This window comes from Podarcis melisellensis (genome assembly GCF_964234715.1).
Source record: "Podarcis melisellensis genome assembly, chromosome: 6".
NCBI lineage: Eukaryota > Metazoa > Chordata > Lepidosauria > Squamata > Lacertidae > Podarcis > Podarcis melisellensis.
Window position 1 is genome coordinate 51,849,178 of NC_138538.1, and position 23,120 is coordinate 51,872,297.

At 45.6% G+C, this 23,120-nt stretch overlaps 1 protein-coding gene across 1 annotated transcript; it reads right to left on the reverse strand.

Moving 5' to 3' along the window:
* POMGNT1 (protein O-linked mannose N-acetylglucosaminyltransferase 1 (beta 1,2-)) lies at nt 1-23,076 on the reverse strand. Its single transcript, XM_081913954.1, has 22 exons — nt 22,925-23,076; nt 20,470-20,672; nt 15,946-16,051; nt 15,255-15,370; nt 14,242-14,307; nt 13,336-13,449; nt 12,151-12,268; nt 11,589-11,687; nt 11,250-11,377; nt 10,289-10,359; nt 9,483-9,558; nt 8,433-8,516; nt 7,943-7,984; nt 7,469-7,527; nt 6,910-6,982; nt 6,601-6,729; nt 6,130-6,255; nt 4,705-4,769; nt 3,990-4,034; nt 3,112-3,247; nt 2,800-2,909; nt 1-1,753 (listed from the first exon to the last, which is right to left on the reverse strand). Exons 2-22 carry the CDS (start codon nt 20,581-20,583, stop codon nt 1,657-1,659), a joined length of 1,974 nt encoding a protein of 657 aa, XP_081770080.1. The 5' UTR covers nt 20,584-20,672; nt 22,925-23,076; the 3' UTR covers nt 1-1,656.
* Nucleotides 23,077-23,120: the final 44 nt, after the last annotated feature.

Sequence of the window (23,120 nt, forward strand, 5' to 3'; positions counted from 1 at the left end):
TGGAAGGGAAAGGATTACATTAAACTAGAACCTGGCCATCTGCTTGTGGCTGGTGCTCCCTTCCCTTTAGCTGTTCACCGAATCATTGTACAGAAAGTTACATTCTAGACCCCAAGGACTTCACTCACCTCATAAGGCACCAGATGTGGAAGAGGAAAACCACTATTTCCTCTTTGTCCCTGAATTTCTGCCCTTTCCCTTCCCTGTTACCTCAGCCCAGCCAACACAGACTCCAAAAGAACTTACTTCCCCAAGAAGCCTCTTCAGAACTTCCTTGAGGTTCTATGAGCTCCTCCTTTCCAAGCAACATGCTTCAGCAATCTATGTCTCAAAAAGAGCAAGACTGGCTTGAACTGAGCAGGGCAGGACTCAAAGCCTATCAGCTCCACAGGATGGAGGACAGGAGTCAGCTTGACCTTGCTTAGTGGTACTAACAGTGGCCATTGCCACAGGTCATCCACACTGCAGACTAAAGGCGGGACAAGTGTTCCTGCATTTGGATCTTTGAGCTCACAGAAGCTTTGTTCCAATGGAGCAAACATAATTGAGGTTCGGCTTGATCCATTCACTTCAACTCTCCCTTTCTGAGTAGGCTTTCTAGGCCAGCACATACTCCCTCAAGGCACTTTTTGTACACACACACACACACACCTTCACCACTTCTTGGCTCTTTTCTGTGGATATTATACAGAAGAGCAACTCCACCAAGCCTCACAGCCTTGGGCCTCTACCTGTTGCTGCCAGTCTGGCTCTTATTGAGCATTTCAGTCAAGAAGAGGTGCTTCAGTTAGAGCCAGGAGAACTTGCTAGGTAGATAAAATGCCAGAGATTTTGATGTTTCCCTTCTTGCATCACAATCCACTGGGAGCAGAGACAGGAGGAAAGGAATTCTGGGCCTGAGCATCCAGGTTGGGTTGCTCGCAGTACCGATACATGCAGTTCCATTTGTGGTTTGTGTCCTTAAGTCCCGACGATGAAGGCCATGGCCTATTTCTCCATCCTCTGGCACAAAAGCCATTCTCCAAATTCAGGCGAGCTGTCTGCTCTGTGGCCACCAGTCCAAACCATGTGCAGGATGGTTCCTCTGCCTGGAGAATGAATGGCTCCACATGCTTTCCAGGGCTTAAGAGTCCCATCACAATCCCCCCCCCCAAACTGGAAACCACCAGAAACATAAGCAGGACAGCTGCCTTTTGAAGGATGTTGACCAACACACAGAGTTAATAAATAACAACAAGAAATGTGTATATCCTGAAGTAGTGGTCTGAGAAGAGCTCCCTAAAAAGGGAACCAATCACCTTTCCAAACAACTCCCTCTGGCCCAACCCACAATTTGGGGGAAAGGGTGGCCACCGTTAGTAAAGCGTCAGTGTTAAAAATGGGACCGACCAACCCCTTCCCCACTCCGCAAAATTGTATTGTTGCAGTGGCTTAGAAAAATATTAAAGGCTCCTGCTCCTGCCTTCCCAGTGCAACGTATTCACACTCAGCAGCTGCCTTGGGGCAGCGGGGAGCCCTCCCCCCTTTGTCTTTGCCCCCTTCCCAAGTCCTTCAGAGAAAGCGGCACACAAATCTCCCACGAAGCTCCATGGCGTCTTGAGCCCCTTTTCCCAGCAGGCTGTGAAGGCAACACGGACAACAATCCCCAGCCCTGCTTCAAGTTTGCTCTGCTCCTGCTCCCACGGCTCCCACCGCTTCATCCTTGGCTTGGGGCTCCATGTAAATGGGGGTCACTGAGGAGGGTTTCTTGGATCTAGGAGGAGAAGGAGAAAAAAGAGCTGGCTATGAAAAAGGGAAAGGGGGCGAGGAGCTAAAGAGGGCAGCGTGGAGAGGAAAATAAGAAGCTGCCTTGCCCCAGATAAGCCCATTTGTCCATCTAGCCAGTGTTGTCCATCTGGAGGCAGCATTGCTAGGCTTCAGACATCCCCATTCCACTTAATCCAGGCTTCCTCAACCTCTGCCCTCCAGATGTTTTGACACTACAATTCCCATCATCTCTGACCACTGGTCCTGCTAGCTAGGGATCGTGGGAGTTGTAGGCCAAAAACATCTATAGATGGAGATGGAGGGCTGAGGTTGAGGAAGCCTGACTTAATCTTTTCTATAGATGGAGATGCTGGGGATTGTCTGTGGGCAAAGCATGTGCTCTGCCACTGAGTCAAGGCCTCTCCTCTTAATAACTGCCTGGAGAGGAATTCTGGCTTTTCATGGCTGCTTCATGACTACACACAACACCCCCCCCATCTATCTCCACCTTTGGAAGCTGCCTCCCATCCCTTCTCAGTCACCTTGCTATGGTCTCCCAAGATGGCTCTCAGAGTCAGCTATTATCGCAGCCCTTCCTGCTGCAGCTACCTGGTGCACACGGCCACCTTTCCAGGGAGCCGAACTGCTAAGCAACCGTGGCAAAGAATGGTGTTGCCTCTGCTTATTTCCAAGTTCCTTGCAATTTTTGTTCCAAGCGCCAGGTGGCAGCAGCAGTGAGTTATGAAGACACAGAATTATAGAATTGGACGGGACCCTGAGGATCATCTAGTCCAACCCTCTGCAATGCAGGAATGCGCAGCTGTCCCATACAGGGATTGAACCTGCAACCTTGATGTCATCAGCACCACGCTCTAACCAACTGAGCTTTCTTAAAACATGTGAGACCGAACAGGCTCAACTAGCTTGCTTGGGAGCAGGATCTGATTTGAGGGGTAAGCTGAGGAAATGCTGGGAGAAACATGAAGAGACTAAGCAGCCTGGCACTAACATGGGGACCAGGGGGAGTTTCCCCTGCCCACAAAGGAAACTTACGAATAAGGAGAGGCAGGCACTCCCACTACCAGGAAGTGGTTCTTCTTCCGGAAGAGGCGCCACAGTCCTTTATGGTTCCCACGGACATCCAGATCCCAGATGTGGAGGCACTAAGGGCAGTTGTAAAAGGACATTGTACAAGCAACATGCCAACAAGGTTGAATCAGCCATGCGACGGAAGCTCCAGCATCTAAGTCGATGGGCTGCCTTCCAATTCCCGTTCTGCACTGGCTTTGGATTTAGAGGCCTACAGAAACCCCACCCCGTCCATCTTATGTCACAGGCTGGGCAGGCAAAAATGTTGGAAGTTACCTTTGCAAGTTGAGTCCAGGTGGTGAAATCTGCCTCCTGCTCCATCTTAATGTACATAACGTAGATCTTCCCTTCGGTGTCGGGTACAAAGGAATCCTCACAGGGGTTCTTGCTGTGATCCAGAACTTCTGCCTCACTGAAGGAGGAATTAAAATAAATCCGGGACCATGAGGACAGACAAAAAAGTGAAGAGATAAAAGCTGTAAGACACACATGTATGAACACACACAGGGGTTTCCAGCAATTTTTTTAAAAGTGCCAATTAGGGAAAAGTAAAAAAGAAAAGGCCGCAAGTTTGTGGGAAGGGCTCACGTTGCTCCTATTGTTGAAGCTTTGTAGTCATACGTCAGACAAAACATTCAAAGTGACTACATTGTTCTTGGGACCCTTCCCCTTTGTGTATTAGATGGGACGCTTCCAGCCCTTCACAATGACATTGGTTAAAATCCACCCACCCACTTCAGAGATTGACTGATAACATTGTGGTCCCATTGTGCAAAATTCCTGGCTACCACTTATTGTTTTTCCTCTTACAGTTGATGCTGCAGCACATACACAAGATGCCACACTTTCCACAAATGGGGACACTAGAATACCTCTCTCATAGGCATGGCATGCTAGCAAAATCAATCCATGCAACGACAGCAGACACAGCCTGCCTGTGATCCAAACAACTCTAAGAGCTGTATAGATGTATCAGCATAATTTTGATGTTTGCCTCTGTAAAACTGAATAAAAACATAATACCCTCCCCAACAACAGACAAACAAGCATTCATCTCCAACATGAAACAGTTCCTACAATCACACTCTTTAAAACTTTGCAAAATATCATCATTTACCATCAACATGTGTCCGATTTCCTAGCATTCAAGTTACCTGAGCAGCCGGTGGATTTCAATTTCATATGCATCTTTCCTTAAGCTGGGCGATGGAAAGATAAAGACAGACAGTCAGAGGGGGGTGGGGGGGGGGAAGAGAAATATTGATGCTTAACACCTTAGAGGCAGTTTGTTGGGTGTCAGCATCCTGCTTAGTAAATCCACTGCAATAAAACCACTATTTAATTCCACAGTCCACCTTTGCTACTATGAAAGGCATTCTAGGATAGCCATCAGCTTTTTGATCCTATTGTAGGAACACCAACGTGGGTTGGAGTAAAAACTAGAAAACGGGGGAAAAGATAGTATATCCCAGGAAACACAACTCATCAGGTGGAGATGAAATTTTTCTTTTCTATTTATGAAGAAACCACCTTCCTGCTAGTATTAATCTCCTAGAATAGTCAAGTCAGTTTTACTCAGAGTACACCTACTGGAACTAATAGGCTACCTTAGCAATCTTCATTGATTTCAATCCATCTACTCTGAGTAAAGCTTAGCTGACTACCACTCTATGATTTTTAAGGGCCGCCCACAAAAGAGGCAACATGTTATTATCAACTTTTAGGGCATTCTGGCGCAGGTAAAGGAGTGAGTCTCAGCTGGACAGATGCATAAGCCAGGAAGCCCCAAGCCTGGCTCAGAAAGTCAGTCCCAGGTGTCCCAGGGTGTATAAGGGCTCATTCCGCAGAGGCTGAACATACTGCACTCACCTCTCCACATTTTTTATTTGGACGCTGGGGACAGTGTTGAACTTGTGCTTTTTGAAATAGGCTTCCTAGAAAAACCAAGAGGCAAACACATATTTAGGGGTCATCAGTCACCTTTCATGTACGTATAACCCCTTATTTCCACATATCCCTGGAGCACACTCGGGAGGGAATCTAAGCTTGATGCACAGATACTGAGTCTCCACATCAAAAAACACACTGCACCATGGCAGACAACTATCCATAAATTATTTGTTGCATGGGAATGGCCACAGGGAATAGTCAAAACCTGAAATGCAGCCGTGTTAAGTGAATAAACAGGAGGCATTGGTTTATTTTGGGTCACTGGACCAGCCTGGCAACTTGGGAGCTAGCACACAAATCGACATAAGAACACAGAGTTGTATCCAATACTAGACCTATTCAGAGCAGAGTCACCACACTGACTAACTAAGGTTCCATTATTTTCCATGAATTGACTTTCAGGAAAAGTTATTTGGACACAAGCCATTTGCCCTATGTGGGCATTCAGGACACACAATTATCACAGAGCAGGGCCAGGCGCAGTCTCCCCTCCCCAGCATTGTCCACAGGTTTGGGAGGATGTCTGCAGCAGGGCAGCCTCCCAAAGCCAAGCAGGTGGTCCCCAGGAGATGAAACCCCGAGTGCTCAGGGTTCCCGCTTGCTGGGATAGCCCCTGTGTACTGGCAGGCAGTCCTGCTGCAGACATCCTCCCAAAGATGCAGAGAGTGCTGGGCAGAAGGCAACCTCCTCTCATGCCTCAAATGATGATAGCTCTGTGCTTTCAATATCAGAACAGGACTCGTATGGAACTGCTGTACTGGCTCAGATGAAAGCTTCTGTTTCTTGAATGTGGCAACCCCCAAGTTTTCTTGAGGCTGCCAAGCTAGGCATGAAGGCTCAGCCTTCTCCTATTGGTTCCAAGGATGGGAGTCATCGCTCAGTGGTAGAGCACATGGTTCAATCCTTGGCATTTCCAAGCAGGACTGGGAACACCCCTTGCCTGAAAGCTGCTGCAAATCAGTGTAGACAACACTGATCTAGAGAGACCCATGGTCTGAATCAGTCCTATGTTCCTATGACAGACCTCCTCTGCACATGAAGCTTTTGCTGAGTTCTCATGGCCTACAAATGCTTGCATAGGTGCATGGCAGGTCAATATGCACAGATGATGAAAAGAAGCAGCTTCTTTCTCCAAGGTTGAACTGCAGCTGGGGAAATGCAGACTGCTCCAACCACCCTTCTCAGCAAGTAACACACATCATGACCTCCTTGAGAAGAACAAAGAAGGGGGAAGCTAGCAGAGACCACAACCAGTGGATCTGGAAGCAGAAGGCAGCCAGCAAGGGGGTTCCCTAGGCAGAAGCACACATTGCCTGATGCTTCTCTGTGGAGATTGATACTCACATGGAAGTAGCCGTTCATGTTGAGGCCAACGATGCCAAAATGGTAGGAGCGCGACACGTCCGGAATGAGGCATTCACGGCCTTTCCGCTGCTCTGGCATCCGCATCCACATGTCCCAGTCCCAGAGCTGGAGGGAAGAGAGCACAAAGGAGTTGAGCCCATTGTGAGAAAGGGCTTCTCGGACAGTCCCTGGTCACATGGTCAGGGGATTTGAAGGTTGTCTAGGTTCCAAAAATTCCAAACATCTCAGTACTGTCCATTTCCTTACCTGCTCCATTTGTTCAGCTTTACAAAATCTAACAGCATTTCAGGGGACATTCTACTTTATTTCCATACTAAAAGTTAGAAAGTGTGAACAATTATATCTTGCCCTTTAAAAATGCTGGTAAAAACTGAAGGCCTGCAAAGGGTAGCCATTTGGCAATAGAAAGAGCAGGCCTTGTTCTACAAGAGAAACCGAGAGGACACTGACCTTCTCTGGTGTTGGCCATTTGGGCTCCAACTCATCCTTGTAGAGAGTCTTCCTCAATACCCAGCCCAGCCCAGGCATGGTCTCCACACGGTACAAGAGTGAGGGGTCCTCCGCTGTGTGCTCATATCCCTAATTGTCCAAAAAGAGAAACACCTAAGCAAACTTCCGTAACAAGAGCATATCATGAAGTCCTTCACCCTGATTTGAGGTGGCGGGAGGGAAGGAAGTAGCATGTTGATCACAGGAGGGTGATGCAGAAAAAAGGGAAGAGGCAGGAAAGTGCAATGAAGAACCAAAAGCAAGACCCACCTGGTCATTCCAGGCAGAGATGCAGTACAAGCTGTCGTCTTCCTCCAGCAGATAGATGGACTGGCTTAGGAAGCTATACAACAATTCAAAAACAGTTAGAATAAACATTGTTTAAGCCAACCTTAATCAGGTTGATGAAAGAGGTTTTTTGATCATTGATCAACCTAAGGTCAGTGGCATTTTTTTACAAAAGTATCACACATGGAGCAAAGTCATGATTTGCAAGTCAGGCAAGAGGGTCAATTCCAGTGGCGCGAATGGATCGATCTGAGTAAATACTAAGTATGACCACAAGGGTTTTATTTATTTTATACCTTACCCTTTAATCTAAAGCACACATTTCTGGAGAGGTTGACATAAAGGGTTGGTCTGAATTACGGCTAGTTTCCAGCCCTTCAGAATCCTTCCTGATGGGCTGGCTTGTGAAACCAGTCTCATACTCCCTTTACAATGGTGTTGTGTTCTCTAAGTCATGCAGCAAGTTGACCCAAAGTGACTGGTCAGAATGAGCAAAGACATCAGGACCCAGCTAGGGCTCATTGATGGGTTCAGATAATACCTGAAGAAGTCAATGGAGATGTCCAAGTCCTCTTCTAGAACCACGGCAAATTTGGCATCCTACAAAAAAGGTGGAGCACAAAGAGAGAAAAGTGAAGGTGGTGAGCAAGGCCAATGAGATACAAAGTTCAGAAGCAACATTCTCACCCAAGGGATGCAGGAATTTTGGGGGACCATGTGGTTTCAGCAACAGTTCAGTTTCAGAACTATGTCAACTTGATCAGTGCATGAAGGTACCACCCCCTCCACAAGCATTATATAAGAGACAGTTATGTCACTGTGCATGTTTGTTAACGGCATGCTGAACTAAAAAAGCCTCTGCTACATCATGTTCTATGACAGGTGATCATTAGAATCATTTATTCAGGACAGAATATCCTCCCCAGTGATTGCATACAAGGATATAATCCAAGGTAGAATTTTCTAAGTCACTCTTAGAAGGGGAAAGTGGGGAAATGTGGCGGAGATCACATACCGGGTGCAAGTTGAATGTTGCTGTCAAGCTGGCCTTGTAGTGCTGTGAGAGGAAAATGATGCCATCTGTTACAACACAGAACTCGACTGATTCAGATCAGTGACTCGGACTTGCTACTGAAATAATACTTTACAGAAGTCATATATCTCCATCCCCGCCTGACAAGTGTGGTCCATCTAGGGTGTTAACCTCAGCCAGAGAGCAGGTCACCTCTATTACACTTAGGCATAGCAGCAGGAGTTTCATGCAACTTTCATCTGGAGTCACACCAGGTTGGTTTTTTAAGCTCAGTCCCAGACACAGGCAGACTGCTGGAGAACAAAGACTGGTACACTTGAGCTAAAAGTTCTGTGTGGTCCAGTTGCTTCACAGCTGCCAAGCATGGTTACTCAGGGCAATCATTTGTAATGGGGCTCATAGGCAAGCAAGATGGCTGCCCCTATGCATGGGCATGGTTTCCAAGGGGAGAAGAGGAAAACGGGTCCCTCACCTGGGAGACTCGGGCATTTTTAATGCTGATGGGTGTGTGCTGGATTCCCTTCAGGCCAAATAGTTCCACCACATCCATTGGCTCCTGGAGAGGAAAAGAAACATATGAGATTCACACTCCCACAACCCTGGTTCCTTTTTATCAAGGCAAGCATGGCTAGACATATTTTTGACTCCTGATAGAGGAGCACAACAGACTTCAAAGATCGATCGATAAGGTATTGCTACCACAAAGGTATAGGAAGATAACCGGTGTTTATTGCCCTTGAAATGAAAGAAAGGTTCTCAAGTGCTTTTAGTAAGCCAGAGTCTATGGTCAGCATTCACAAGAAGCAGCAGGAAGAAGGTGGAAATTTACCTCAAGCTGTCTGATGTAAGTGCAGTAAAAGCTGCACTCTTCTGTCATTTACTCCCTAGTAAGTTCCAGTGAACTCCTAGCACAGCTTATTCCCCAGGTAAAGTTGGCACCTCAGGTTATTTTCATTAGTTTTCTTACTCGTCTTTCACCATAAGGTCCCAGGGTGGGTTACAGCAAGAGGGTGGCAAAAGGGCCCCCCTCTGCTTATCTCAACATCCAAGAGGGTCTATGGGGAGGGGGCGGTCTTTCAGATATTTGGGGCCTATGTCATTTAGGGCTTTAAAAACTAATGTGAGCACTGTGAATTGTGCCCAGAAATGAACCAGACGCTTCATATTTTAATTTGGCTGCTGCATTCCAGAGCAGCTGGGGTTTCAGAAGAAGCTTTAAAAGGCAGCCCAAACAACAACTTGATGCTCCACAGCTGCATTTTGCCTTTCTCACTGGGAGCGGGGCAGGGAGGATAGAAGAGACACTTGCTTCTCTCAAGTGGTAGGGTCTGAAGGGGAAAGGAGGATCTCAGCAAATCAGCAGTAGCACCTCAACAGAACGAGACGGGATATTTTGTCGATAGGTGGATGTAGAAGGTGCAAGCTCAATTCCTAGGTCAGCCCTGAGGGATTTTTTAAAGCATATTATTCTGTGATCAGAAAGAATTGCAAAGTTCTTGATGAAATGGAAGAAGTGACTCACCTCATAATATCCATCAATGAAGACTGTTATCATCTGAGGATTGACTCCTTGTGCCGACAGCAGCGATCGTAGCATCCTATGGGAAAGAGGAACATTTTTTAAATTCTTTAATTATCTTTCCTGTTGTATAATTTAGAGAAACAAATGATTGAATAAAAACAAGAGTAAATGTTACACAGCAAGAGTCTTCCCCTCTCCAAAGTCTTGCACATAGAAAGCTACCTGGAATATTTCTCCCCATCTGCTAGCTTTCTGCCTGCAGGGAGACGCTGAGGCAGAACCACTATTCTGAAGCAGTATAGCTGGTGAACATCAGGGTTCTGAACAGGAAAATGGAGGAATATGGAGGAATATGAACAGGGATCCTCCATGAGTACAGAAGTTTCCCTGTATCAGATAATCACCTTACACAGTGGCAGAGAGGGGATTGAGCTAGTTTGCTTGTCCCTGTTATCCTTCCTGCACATTTACTCAACCAACCCTAATTGCAACACTTGAAGAGGGCTAGAAGCCAAGACTCCCACATTCCAACAAAGCTGTCCTAGGTGATATTCTGCAGTCAGCTCTGTGGCTCATTGTTTTGTGCTTGTTTTGTGCTTGCTCTCTCCTTTCCACCACCCAGCTAAAGGGTACATGGTGATGCACGCCAGGAATATGAGTCTTTATAAAGGAACTTGGAAACTTGAGGTTCCTACACTTATCTATAAATGTGCCAGGGCTGAAGCTCAATTTTCAATTTCTGCCTGCTGTGCTTAGAAACCCCAGCCAAGTGCCCTGTCAATGGGCCCAAGGCAGTCTCAACTCACCTGTACAGGTAGTTAGGTCTGTTTCCTGCAATGACAGCAACGGGTACATCAAAAACTTTGTTGTCTTTGAGCTAAAAGTGGAAGAAAAATCTTTAAAGCAGATGTTTCAGAGGAAAAGCACAAATTGTCCTCCAAACCCATTCCCTCTTCCTATTCACACCCATATAATTTTTGCTCTGGAAAATTTATAAGGGTAAACTAAGTTAGCATAGCACAGATTTTCTTATGACATGCCAAATAAAGCACTTCCCATTTGCTCCTGAATACACCTTACAAATTAAGCAACCTAGAACTGGGAAGAGACCATCACAACTTGGATTAATTTTTGGCTCTAGTAATAATAATAATAATAATAATAATAATAATAATAATGTGGTTCTGATTTAAAAGAGAGGTAGAGCTGGGTATCATCCACATACTGATGAACACCCAGCCCAAACCCCGATGATCTCTTCCAGCGGCTTCATATAGATGTTAAAAAGCATGGGGGAGATGACAGAACCCTGAGACACCCCATAAGTGAGAGCCCAGGGGGTCCGAACACTCATCCCCCCCCCCCACTTTCTGAACATGGCCCAGGAGGAAGGAGCAGAACCACTGTATAACAGCATCGCCAGCTCCTCCAGAAGGATGTCATGGTCGATGGTATCAAAGGCAGAGATCCAGCAGAACTGGATTTAAGGCACAGACATGCAAGCAAAAGGAACTGAGAGAGATCGCTTTGAGAATTAGAAATAATGCGGAAGAAGTGGCTGAGAACTGGGCAGAGCATGAAGGGCAGTAGGCCTTTACATATCTGAGAGTCTTTACACGTCACTTGGTGACTTCCATCCATAGTCTTGCAGAGCTCTCAGCTGGCTCTTAGTTAAGGAGATCACAGGAAGGCCTTTGTGCTTCCTCATCAACTTCCATTCCTGGAAGAGGTTGGGGAAGAAGGGAGCTCTTGCTCAGGCTTACTCACTGGATCCGGATTGAACTCTATAGGTGTGGGGTCCTTGCAGCTGCAGACACTCCCATACCCTTCCACCTTACTGCAGAACCGCTTCCTCCGCCGGTTGAGCTCCGTGTCAGGCCAGTGGCATTCGGCATCTGAGAGTACAACAAAGGAGGTTATTTTGAGACACAAAGGCAATTCTGAGCTAGACAAGCCTCCACCAGGTTCTCACTACAGATGCTTTAGAGGAGGGGCAAAGAACCCTTTAAATGGGTGGTGTCACTGGGTCATCCCAACCCTTGTCTCTGCAACTCCACCCTTAAGATGATGCTCAGGGAACGGCGATGAAGAACCAGCAGGCCATACCTTCCACAGAAGTTAGCTGGACTTCAGTCTTCAGCAAGACAGGCTCTCCCCAAGAGGAAAGCACCGGGGACTTGGCATATTTTTCACCATAAACCTCACCTAGAGAGAAGAATGCAAGTCAGGGTCTGCAGAATATAATTACCACTTGTACAAGCCTGGCACTGGGCTGCTGCTGCTGCAACAACATGCATCTTGTAGAACAGGTAGGGAACTTTTGGGCCTCCACATGTTGTTCAACTCCCAGCTCCCCAAAGCCGTAGCTAGCATGGCCAATGGTCAGAGATGGTGGGACGGAGACCAGCAAGGTCTGGAAGGACACACGTCCCCCATTTCTATGCAAGATCCATGACCCTCAGCAAGGAAATCAAGCCAAGCCTGCCCTCTTTCTGTGCCCCATTGGGACCGCTGCTCAAGGCAGGATTAGCTAAACGCCCATCTAGGGTGACCAAGTGGCACTGGAGGAATGGAGACACCTCTGCTTTTGTTGTGGTGTAGAAGAAGGAACTCCTTTCCCACATTCTCCCATGCAGATTTGGGTCAGGGGGAAGAAACAGACCCTGACCTCCTTTCTTCCCCACAAATGTCCACATGTCCCTCCAGTTGAGGGAAGCCGCAATCTGACTCCCTAAACTCTTCAGGAGATTCTTCGCTGTGTCTTTAAGGTGGAAGGAGCCCTCATCCTGAAAAATGGAAGAAAAGCCAGGCTGTAATTACATAGGATTTCCCCTCTATTTTTTGTAATAACTATCAATTTTTAGCCTGACACAACTCTTTTCCTTCTGAGTTGGCCACAGAGGCACAACTAATGTCACTTAAAAAAAAAGTTAAGGTCCAAAATCTGTGCTTGATAAATGTCCAGAGTTTTAGAGCCTTTTCTCAGCACCACTTTACCATTTTTGTTAAAAACAGTGTATTATTTATACAGAAAGATAAAAGCATAAAGAGCACCCATTTATGAAAGAATAACAGCAGTACTTAGCTTTCTTCAGACAAGAATGTCAATAAGGATGGGTTCTGCAATTGGAACTAGTTAGTTCAGCCACCCAAGACAGATGTTGGCAGCTAGGCCAACCCTTTAGTGTTATCTCCTTTTCCCCTTTGATGCCTCCTGATTTCTAAGGAGCAACAGGGATGCAATCATAAGGTGGACCCAACTCCAGGAACCCTTGCTCATGACAGCATTTGTTTTCTTGGTTGAGAACAAGTTAGTAGGTACCACCACAGTCACTTAATCGTTTGGCTCAAGAACATCTGCACAGCACTATCTTGTGAATAAGAGGTTGCATCACACACTAGTCCTACTCAGAAAAAGCCCACTGAAATTAATGGGCACAACTATCTTAGGTCTATTATTTTCAGTGGGTGTACTCTAAATTAGGATACAATCATAATTATTTCATCAAGAAATATATTTAAGCCTTAGACTTTCTTCAGTTTTTTGCTGTTCTGGGTGAACCACCCAGCATATCATTCATTAAGTAAACAGAATACAAAACAATACCATTCACAATAGTAAATATATAGCAACTGCATCAAATAGAAGTCCATATTATGTTATAGCCACAGGAAAGAAAATAAATCAGTAGCTGCAAAGTTATAGTCCAAGTGTGCCTACTCCAGATATTTTGAAGCGTTTCATTTCACATGACTTTGAAAGAAAATAAAAAGCTACTGAGCACATCTGAACTTTTTATCTCTATGGAGCAGGAAAAAAAGAAAGAACCAAAACTCCAGCCTCCCCACCTACCTTAATTGTGAAGATAAGAATGCGGCCTCTAGCTACCATGTTGAGGAAGAGGACCATGGCTTCGTCCTCATGTGGAGAATAGGTGTCGAAGACTCTCTTCGCCATCACATGACCCTATTAAGCATTCATACACAAAAGCAGATTAGTTGGTGGCCTCAGTAGATGGACTCAACTGCTCAGATCCACTAATGACAACATGAGTTTTAAACACAACCAGCTGCTTCTTTGGAAACAGAGTCAGCCAAAAACTGAAGCCAAAGTGCATCTTCCTCATGTTCTATATAAGCCACTTGCAGCTTCCCATTGCAGCAGCAGACTAATGTTGGCATCCTCTAGTGTCTGAGCAAACAGGCTGGTCTTTATCTCACACCAACATGAGTGCTGTATCTTCATCCACCATTTTATTTTTTTTAAAGCAAGCCATAGGGCTGGAAGCAGCACCTGGCACGGTCAAGGGGCTAGCAAGGGCTGGGCATCTGGGAAGGTTCCTTGGCAACTGAGCCTGGATTTCCCAGCAACCCCTGCTTCTTGGCTTAAAGTTTGCCAAGCAGCGGCAGAGGGTGGAGAGGAAGCTGCCATTCTGGATATCCCCATGGTGCCCAAATGTAGCGCCACACGGGGCACTGTGGGGTTGTTAAAGAGAGAGGTGGCTTGCAGACCTTTGTTGCAGATTGCTGTCATGCTGTTGCCTGCTAAGATGCCACCAGTGTTAAGAAGAATGGGTGGGATTTGGGTCCCAACTCTAGAAAAGCAGGCTCAAGAATCAATGATGCAATCAGAGCTATTTCTGATTTCAGCGACTTCCCTACAGTTAACCAGTCACTTCTGCACAATTGTAAATACGTCTGGCTTCTGAGATGCAAAGTAGCTTCTTTCAGCAAGTCAATCTATGGCTTAATCACTTACTGTAGCCTGATTCAGCACAATCACGTGGATGCCTCTGCCTTGCTCCCGGGCTTCATCTTCCAAAACCTGTACTATGATAAAAGAAACTATAATAATACTCCATCCCTCTAGCTGCCACCACACCCCTTTGATACAAATAAGCTTTCTTGCAGGAACGTCCCCCACTAGTTGCTGAAGTCCTGTGACCCCAAAGAGTTGACTGCTTACCACCACATTTCTTGCTTAAGGAAAACCACCCAAAGTGTAAACAAGAGATACAGTAAGCTTTACACCAGGCTTCCTCAAACTCAGCCCTCCAGATGTTTTTGGCCTACAACTCCCATGATCCCTAGCTAGCAGGACCAGTGGTCAGGGATGATGGGAAGTGTAGTGTCAAAACATCTGGAGGGCCGAGTTTGAGGAAGCCTGCTTTACACTGAAGAACTTGAAAGCTGAGGTGCAAATGCCCCATCAGATGACAGTGGTTGGTGAAATACAGTTATAAAAACAGAGATGGTTAGCTTAATGCTGGACTGCACGTCCCATAATCCAGATGTTGGACTACAACTTCCACCATGCTTCACTATTGACCATGCTGGCTGGGGCTGAAGGACATTTGAGTCCAACATCAGCCATTAGTTCCCTGCCCCTGGTAGAAAGAAATACTAAGTAAGCACCGTAATCTTAAATCCACCTACCAAGGAGTAAGCCCTATTAAACACAGTGGCATTTACTTCCAAGTAAACACATACAGCAGGGATGGGGGAACATTCAGCTCTCCAGATGCTGTTGGATTCCGGCTCCCATCAGCTGCATCCACCATGGCCAATGGTTAGGGGTGATGGAATTTACAGTCCACCAACATCTGGAGGAGCACAGGTTCCCCATCTTCAACATGTGGGATTTTGCTGCAAAGCGTATCGAGCCTCTCTGTTTCAAAAGGTGCTGTGCTTTGCTCTGAAGCCACGCATATGAGAACTTCCAGTTTCCCCATTTATTGCATCTCCCCTTATAGCTGCAGCGGAGTCCCTCACCGTCGTCCCATCCACTGCCACGTAGACTTTGGAGCGGCTGGAGTACACCTCAATATCCAGAACCTTCCTGCTGTTGACAGGTCGTCGAGGGATCTCTGGGTTCTGCAAGCCTTCATCTAGGGAGGGGGAACAAACCATTTACTTCAAGCGACTGATAAACTCTGGTTTAAAAAACCCCACAATCAACTCACTCCCAGAAAATATAATCCAAAGATCTAGATTCCAAGAGGAGCATAATACAACATATGTTTTCACCCCCAAGTTCAGGGAAACTAGATATTTAGTGGCAGCCTCCCACTTGATGAATATTTCTCTCCTTCCATTTAAAGTCTCATTATCTAACAGAAATGCTCCAAGTGTCTGCTTTGAGCATGCGTTTGAGGTTCTTAGAGGTCTCCTTGGATGGATCTGAATAACTGGAAGGTGTCATTAAGCAGTTACATCCATACACCTTTCTCTAAGGAATTTCTTCTCTCTCTCCAAACCAGCTGAAGAATACACTTTAAAGGACTTTTTATGCAAAGCCACAGCAGACTGCGAGCAACACTATTGTAGCTAGGAATGTTGCATACTACCCATTAGACAGGAGATTTAACATGCTAGGGCATGCTGAGCAGGGGAGATACCAGCTTGACCTCTGCTATAAAGGACATTCTACTGCTATCACCTAGACACAACACTCCATACACACCATAATCCTGAGAAGATTCCTCCTCTTCATTGGCTGCTCTTCTAGTGTCCAATATCAGCTTTATATTCACAATCACAGTCACTAGCAAAAAGAGAACAGCCCCCATCTGCAAAGCAATTAACATTAGACCATAAGTATTACTAATCTGATGCCTTAGAAGTCCTTCTGTATTGAAAAGTATCTCCTGCATAGCAGGACATGAAGGCAAAGATGTAGTGTTGGCTAAAGAGCAGAACCATAGCTTTTGAATTATTTTGACGTACCTTTTACCTATATCTCTACTTGCTACTTCCATTCACATCTAAAAGGAGTTGTTTTCCCCAGCAAAATTTTACAGCGTCTTATATGGCAATGGGGGCCTCCTACCTTCTTAAAGCTTGTCACCCATAACCACACATTCCCTTTCCCATGCATAAAGGTGCAAATATATTCGGTTTTCTCCCGAAAGTAACCAGACATTATTTAAATTCCTTAGAACTGAGTTGTTGGCATTTGGAGATGGAAATCAGTTTGGGGTCATGTGACAGATACTGCATGCCTTCCAACATTTGATAATGGCAATATCGTCAAGTGGCACACAATTCTTTAAATAAACTGCACTCGGCAGAGTCCAAGGCCAAGTGGCATGCCGCAAGGAGGATTTCAAATGTTACCTACAAAATATGTAGCAGAAAAACAAAACCCTGTTCTGATCTGACATTTTGATTGTTGCAGAAACATTTGTCTGCTAGCCTTGTATTCCAAACAGAAGCTTCCTTAGCAATTGCCGGTCTCTTCACTCTGATCCAAGAAAAATAGCTATTGTTACTACAATTCTCAATCCCGGTTTAGCCCACAGAACTAGGAAGATAAGCCAGAGGGCACCAAGTAACAATGAATTGCTAGATCATTATGAACGAACATTCTCTTTGCAAGGCATTCAACGAGAATTAAAAAACAAACACTCCCAACCCCCAACATCTGGCACCTCTTAAATGGGTGTTGTTGAAAACTATCCATTGTCATTACAGGCAGTTTTTAGCTTTCTAGCACAGGGTGTAGCAGCACTGTAGTACAACAATCTGTAGTTAACATCAGATGGCCATTCTCCAATATCAAGTTGACTTGCTGTTGACATTAGATTGACATAAGTGACATCAGATTTCAGGTCAGTGAAAACCAGCTGCTTGGAAGAAATCTGGACCCACTGTTTCTCCACAAATTGTTGCAAAGCAGTTGCAGTGCCAATGAATATGAATAAATGTGTAAAATAAAGGACCCACCCCTGTGATGATGACACAAATGCCTAACATTATGCAACAGAATGAAAAAATAATGCCCAAATCTTCCCCCCTTCCTCTTTCTCTCCCCTTTCTTTTTCCCCAACTGCAAGATGTCTATGACATTAGTGTCTCATACTGAATGTAAATGAACTGTAAAAAATACTATGAACTGAAAGTGGAGATGCTATATGTACTTTTCCTTTTTTATTTGTCTTGTAACTCAAGAAAATATTAAAGAAATACTAATTATTTTTTTAAAATAAAACGTATAGCCCCTGCCCACCTATTGCCCCGAACCAAAAGGTTGCACAACTTGGAAAGCTGATTTATGCAATAATATGGGATATATCCGTAAGAAATGGTTAATAATTATGCCACCCTATATTCACAAAGATAAAGCCCCAAATCAAGAATGGGGAACCTCCAGATGCTGTAGGACTCCAACTCTCCAAAGGCCTTGGCCTGGAAAAGGTTCTCAGAGCTATGCAGAATTTGCCACACAAGTTTTTGCAAATAAACTTTGCTTCAATTTGCTGGGCCATATCCAGCTGAAGCAGCCTTCCTGTGCAACGGATGTTAGCTTGAATGAATGGGACTTCCCATTCCTCTCCCCTCTTCTGCAGTCTCTGCACCACCACACCATTCTGCTCCGGGGATCCTCTGCAGCACATGGCAGGCAGGAAGATTTAAGTGCATTCAGTACAGCCTCATTTGCAAATACTATTTAACTTATGGAAACTGAGGTTGTCATAGCTGCAAGTTTTAGTGTCTCTTAACAGAGCAGAATTTCAGCTATCTCTTTCCTTACAGGTGAAAACATCCCAGAAGACACACTATCCACAAGACCCATAATTCAGATGCTTACTTAGCCTCTAACTCTGTTAATCTCCTGTAGGACACAGCAAAAGGTTTTCAGAACACAGCAACTTTCCCATACCAAGACTCAGATTGTTCAACAGTCAGTGACAGGTCCTTCAATTTTTAGATATCCATTTGAGGAGGCCCAACGCCACTGCCTCCATCACGTTGTTATGGAACTGTGGTTGACAGTTTTGCCTATTGCCTATTGCCACAACGGGTGCCATGATGAACAATCCCCCGATGATTCAGGAATACAGGGCAACATGGGTTTCTATGGGAACCCGAACTTGAAGAGCCTTGTCTGTGTGCAATTAAGGTGTCAGCTTTCCCCTCAACACTGATAGCTTTGTATTAAGCTTGCTGTTTGGAGACATGGGATCCAGAAAAGATATTGGAACACATTTGCTATGCCTCTCTGCCTATTGCAATGTCACGTTTCTTGAAGGCTGCTGGAAGGTTGCGCTATTCTTGAAACAAGAACACTTGAAAATTTCGGTAAGTGTTTTTGAGGTCATTGCTCTCTGTTGCTGAACTTGCATGCAGTGCTAACTCACTCTCTCCCTTCAAATGCCTCCTCAAAGTCCACACTTCCCATGTGGCCCCCTTAATCCTCATCCCCAATTTTAGCACATTTTATGATGTGCATCTTCCAAAAAACAATTCCTTGTCGAATTATGTGTAGGATAATTTGGATTTGATAATTTTCTGGTGCCCTAGAGGGTCATCTATTTTAGCATGCTTATTTTACTTGTATTTAGTAAACAAATGAATTCAGGAAACATTTTCTGAGGAAAAATAATAACACTGGAATTTTTCCTGAAAATATGGGTGACCTCCATTTGCCCATATTTATATCCCCCTCCACACTATTTTCTCCAGTCCTCTCCCTCCTTTTCAAGTTTAGATTGGAAGCTCCTTTGGGGCAGGCACCTGCCTCTTGCTTATGAAGCCCTACAAGATGCCATAGACATTGATTATTATAACCTTATAATACTGAGCTCATTCTCCAAGTGTGGATCCCTAGAAATGCAAAACTGCACTCTCTGTGCACAAGAGGGGAGGTGTGAACAAGCGTGAGGACAGCCTATGTTTTGCAGAAGTTCAAAAATTATTTAGAAAGAAAAATTAAGAGGGAGCCCTGCAAAAAAGTCCAGTTAGGACTGACCATGTTCAGTGGCTACAGAATGCTGACTGACTTCTGGGTGGGGAATGGAGTGGAATATCATGGAAGCAAATATGGCTGGAGTATTCCAGGCTGCAATATTTTGTTGCAGTTCTCAGTCAGTATTTTGGAGACTCAACAGAATGCATTTCTTTCACCATTCAACCCCAACCCATCCTTAGTCACCTGCAATTAGGAAGCAAGGGCTATGCTTTCAATGCTTAACAACGACATGCAAAGAAGTAGCACTGAAAAGGCTTTCAAAACTTCCAAATGCACCACAAACCCCTTCCAGGTAGCCTTGAGCCTCAGCATCTCCCTAGAAGTTATCAGCTACTTTCCTTCAGGCTTATCCCCCTGCCTTTGTTTACTGTCCTTGCTGTAACTCTTGCCACCTTTCACTTCGGCTTCTACGTCTCAATATATAAAAATTTGCAAAAATATTTTCTTCCTCAAATTGCCACAAAATTGTCCTTTGGGGGGGCAACTTAGTAGCAACCTTCTGTTGCATAAACAGATCTTTTGAAAAAGCTGCGCTACAGAGAACAGGGAGCAAATCAGTGCATCTAAAAAAATATGTAGGGGAAGAAATAAAATAGAAACATTGCAGAGAGACATGATCCAGTTTGAAGATCTGTCTCTGGAAGCTACTCTTTCCATTCCTGCTTCTGTTGCTGAAACCCATTTAGCTGAAACCCATTCAGTGCCGCTAGCAAAAAGGCAGAATCGACAGTCTGAAAAAAACTTTTATCAACATCACTGTAAATCCACTGGTTTATAGGTAGAGATATAGCCAGATGGGGGAGGGAGGGAGAAAGCGCAACTCCCTTTCCATTTGCTGAAAGGTGGTCAAGGGTAATTGCACTTGTCTGCTACAAGCTAAGCAACAGAGATATCCCATGGCACCTTCTTGACCAATACTTATCGTAATATGAGCTTTCACAGGCCAGGGCTTTTGTAAGCAAGACCTCATGCTACAATAAAATCAGCTAGCTTTCAAAATGCCACAGGATCCTGCCCTTTTAATAGAAACAATGATATCCTTTGGTACCTATAAAGAATCGCTTTATCTTCTTCACTCCACTCGTAGGTTTCCTCAAGCGCAGACCGCATCACCCAAAAGCATTTAAAGTCAACAGTCTTCTATTAATAATAACACCAACCCTAACTGCACCTGATGCAGCACATTACTCCAGCAAGCAGAGCACAACCAAGAGTCCAAGGGACCTGCTCTCTCACCTGACAGAGCCTCCTCAGAGCCCTCTGATTCGTCAGCTTGTACTTCCAGGCCAGGTACCAGCTGCGCTTCTTCCGTGGATTGGCTAGTGGGTTGGGCTTCCACTCATCCATCATAGTAGGGCAAAACGGATGGAACTGGACACCTACATGAGGCAGCGCTCAGCATCTGGCCTCCCTGAGTTGCATTCTACCACCAACAAGACCTGGCAGGGCAAAGAAAGCAGAAGAAGTTGAAGGAGTGAAATCGGCTGAGTCAAATGCAATATTGCTCCAAAGGTCTGAAGGCTCTATGTCAAGGCAGCACAATATATCCTCCATTAATTAAAAGAAAATGCAAGTGTGCATTAAGTGTTGACATAATTTATTCTGTTACATCATTTGAAAGCTGTCAAAATGTCATAGTTTGGCAAGGAACAGGATAGAATGAAGTCTTCCTTTTTTAGGGAGCTGTGAGGTAGAGGAATGAGGGGCCACTGGAAGGGCCAAGTGGAGGACCAGTGGTCCTATTCCAGGCCCAAGCCCCACTTAGATGGTCTTTAGAGCTGCAGTGAGCTGGTTCCCACTTAACACTAAGTCAAACTATGTTTAGTTGGGGGGGGGGCGGCGGCGGCGTTCCCACAGAGTATATTATTGCTGCTTTGCTCTTCCTCCCATCCTGCTGTTGCTGCCCTGGTGTGAGCCAAACTGTGGTTTGGCCTAGCATGCTGTCCAAACCCGGGATCATGGTTTGTTTCACTTAAGACAAACCACAAGCCAAGGTTTGACAGGACACAAGTGAGTGCAACACCCTAAGCTAAACCTTGGCTTTGTTTGCAGCAATCCCCTCTCCAGGGACCCTCTGATTTGTGCCAAGTCATGATTTGGCTTAGCGCTACATGTGAACCAGCTCATGGGGCACAGTTTTGGTTATCGCAAGATAATAGGATGCAGAAAAAACCAATTATCATCAGAGATCCTTAACACTTTCTGCAGGTGGACAGGACAGAGACTTTGATGACACAACATCTAAGGAGAGCAAGGGTGTGTTAGAGGTGACATAGTTTCTCACACTTGACCATCTTGACACCTCTAGTTCCTTGCAACATCTCCTCACTACATTGACCAGTGGATCAATCAAATACAGTGGTACCTCGGGTTAAGAACTTAATTCATTCTGGAGGTCTGTTCTTAACCTGAAACTGTTCTTAACCTGAGGTACCACTTTAGCTAATGGGGCCTCCCGCTGCCGCCACGCTTCATCCTGAAGCAAAGTTCTTAACCCAAGGTATTATTTCTGGGTTAGCGGAGTCTGTAACCTGAAGCATCTGTAACCTGAAGCGTCTGTAACCCGAGGTACCACTGTACATGAAAGCTGTTACAGATAACTCATAAGCGGATTCTGACTCTTAGGGGAAACTTCCCAACTGCACAAGTACTTCAGCACCGGAAGAGACCACCTAAGAAAGTGGTACACTCTCCTTTGTTAGAGGCTGGACGGCCACCCATGAGCAGCGGATTTCCTGTATTAGCAGAAGGCCTGACTAGATGAATTTTGAGGTCCTCTTCGAACTCTATGATATGCCTAAAACCAGAATCTGTGCACACCTTTCCCAATGCAAGCAAGGAGCCGAGAGGGGCTGCAGATCCCATATGTTTTCCATTCAGAAGGTCCCAGGTTCTGTTCCTGGGGTCTCCAGATAGGGTTGCGAGAGACTCCACTCCAAAACCCTGGAAAGAAACTACTAGTGTGCTGATCTGGATGACCTGATTCCAGATAAGCCAGCTTCCTGTTCCTCTGGGAAGATGGAAGCCTGTCACTACTTGCCAAAAGCTGAACAGATTATATGCTTACTTATCTTTGCCTTCTTTAAGGAAAGCTTGCTCTTGGAGTGGGAGCAGCGAGTAACCCTTTACCTGCATTTCAGTGGCAAAGGCTACATGTGTTTGAAAATAAGTCAAAAACAGCAAGACTGGCTTCCAGACAAGTATTAAAAGAATAAGGGATTATTTGACTACTCCTTTTCACACAGAGGGCATCGTTTATCGCACACTACATCAAAACAAAGGATATTTTTAGTTAGCTCCCTCGATGGAAAGCAAATCCGAATCGGCACTGCGTGTCCTGAAATGAACAGAGTGCCACACATTTGGAGGGGCGGGGGCGGGGTGTCTGTGTTGGCTACCCTGGGAAAGGGACTTAAAAATAAGCCTCAAGCAGTAAACTCTGGGAATACGGAGGTTTCCCCATATTTCGCCGCCACCATTACTAGGAAGGGCAGGCCGAGTAAACGTCAGAAGGGGGTCGACGACAGGTTCCACAAAACAAAAAGCATGCGGAAAGGCGGCGGGTGGATGGTGATGGTGCAAAATGGATCACAGCGCCTGGGGAAAGGGGGGGGGGGTCAGCGGATTGCCAGAAGGGATCTGTCGTTCCAGCACGCTGCATGCAGTTCCAAGGGAATGTGGATCTACTCACGGCCTTGACAGCGGGTCGAGCTCGGCGCTCTCCCCCTAAGCAGGAGCCGCTCACAGTGTGCAGCGGCGGCAGCTGCTGGTCTCCTTTTCCTTTTCCTCCCCGTCGCGAACCAGGCACAGGGACCTTCTCGGCGAGGATGAACCCGACGCGCTCCTCCGCTTCCGGCGCGGGATATATAGCTCGCAGGCTGCTCTTA

What these genes read in the sequence shown, in the direction of transcription:
- POMGNT1 (XM_081913954.1), bottom strand. Translation starts at nt 20,583, where the DNA reads ATGATGGATGAGTGGAAGCCCAACCCACTAGCCAATCCACGGAAGAAG. An exon ending in AGACCTAACTACCTGTACAG is followed by an intron (nt 9,559 to 10,288) that starts GTGAGTTGAGAC and finishes TCTTTCCCATAG; the next exon opens with GATGCTACGATCGCTGCTGT. An exon ending in CCTGGACTCAACTTGCAAAG is followed by an intron (nt 2,910 to 3,111) that starts GTAACTTCCAAC and finishes AACTGCCCTTAG; the next exon opens with TGCCTCCACATCTGGGATCT.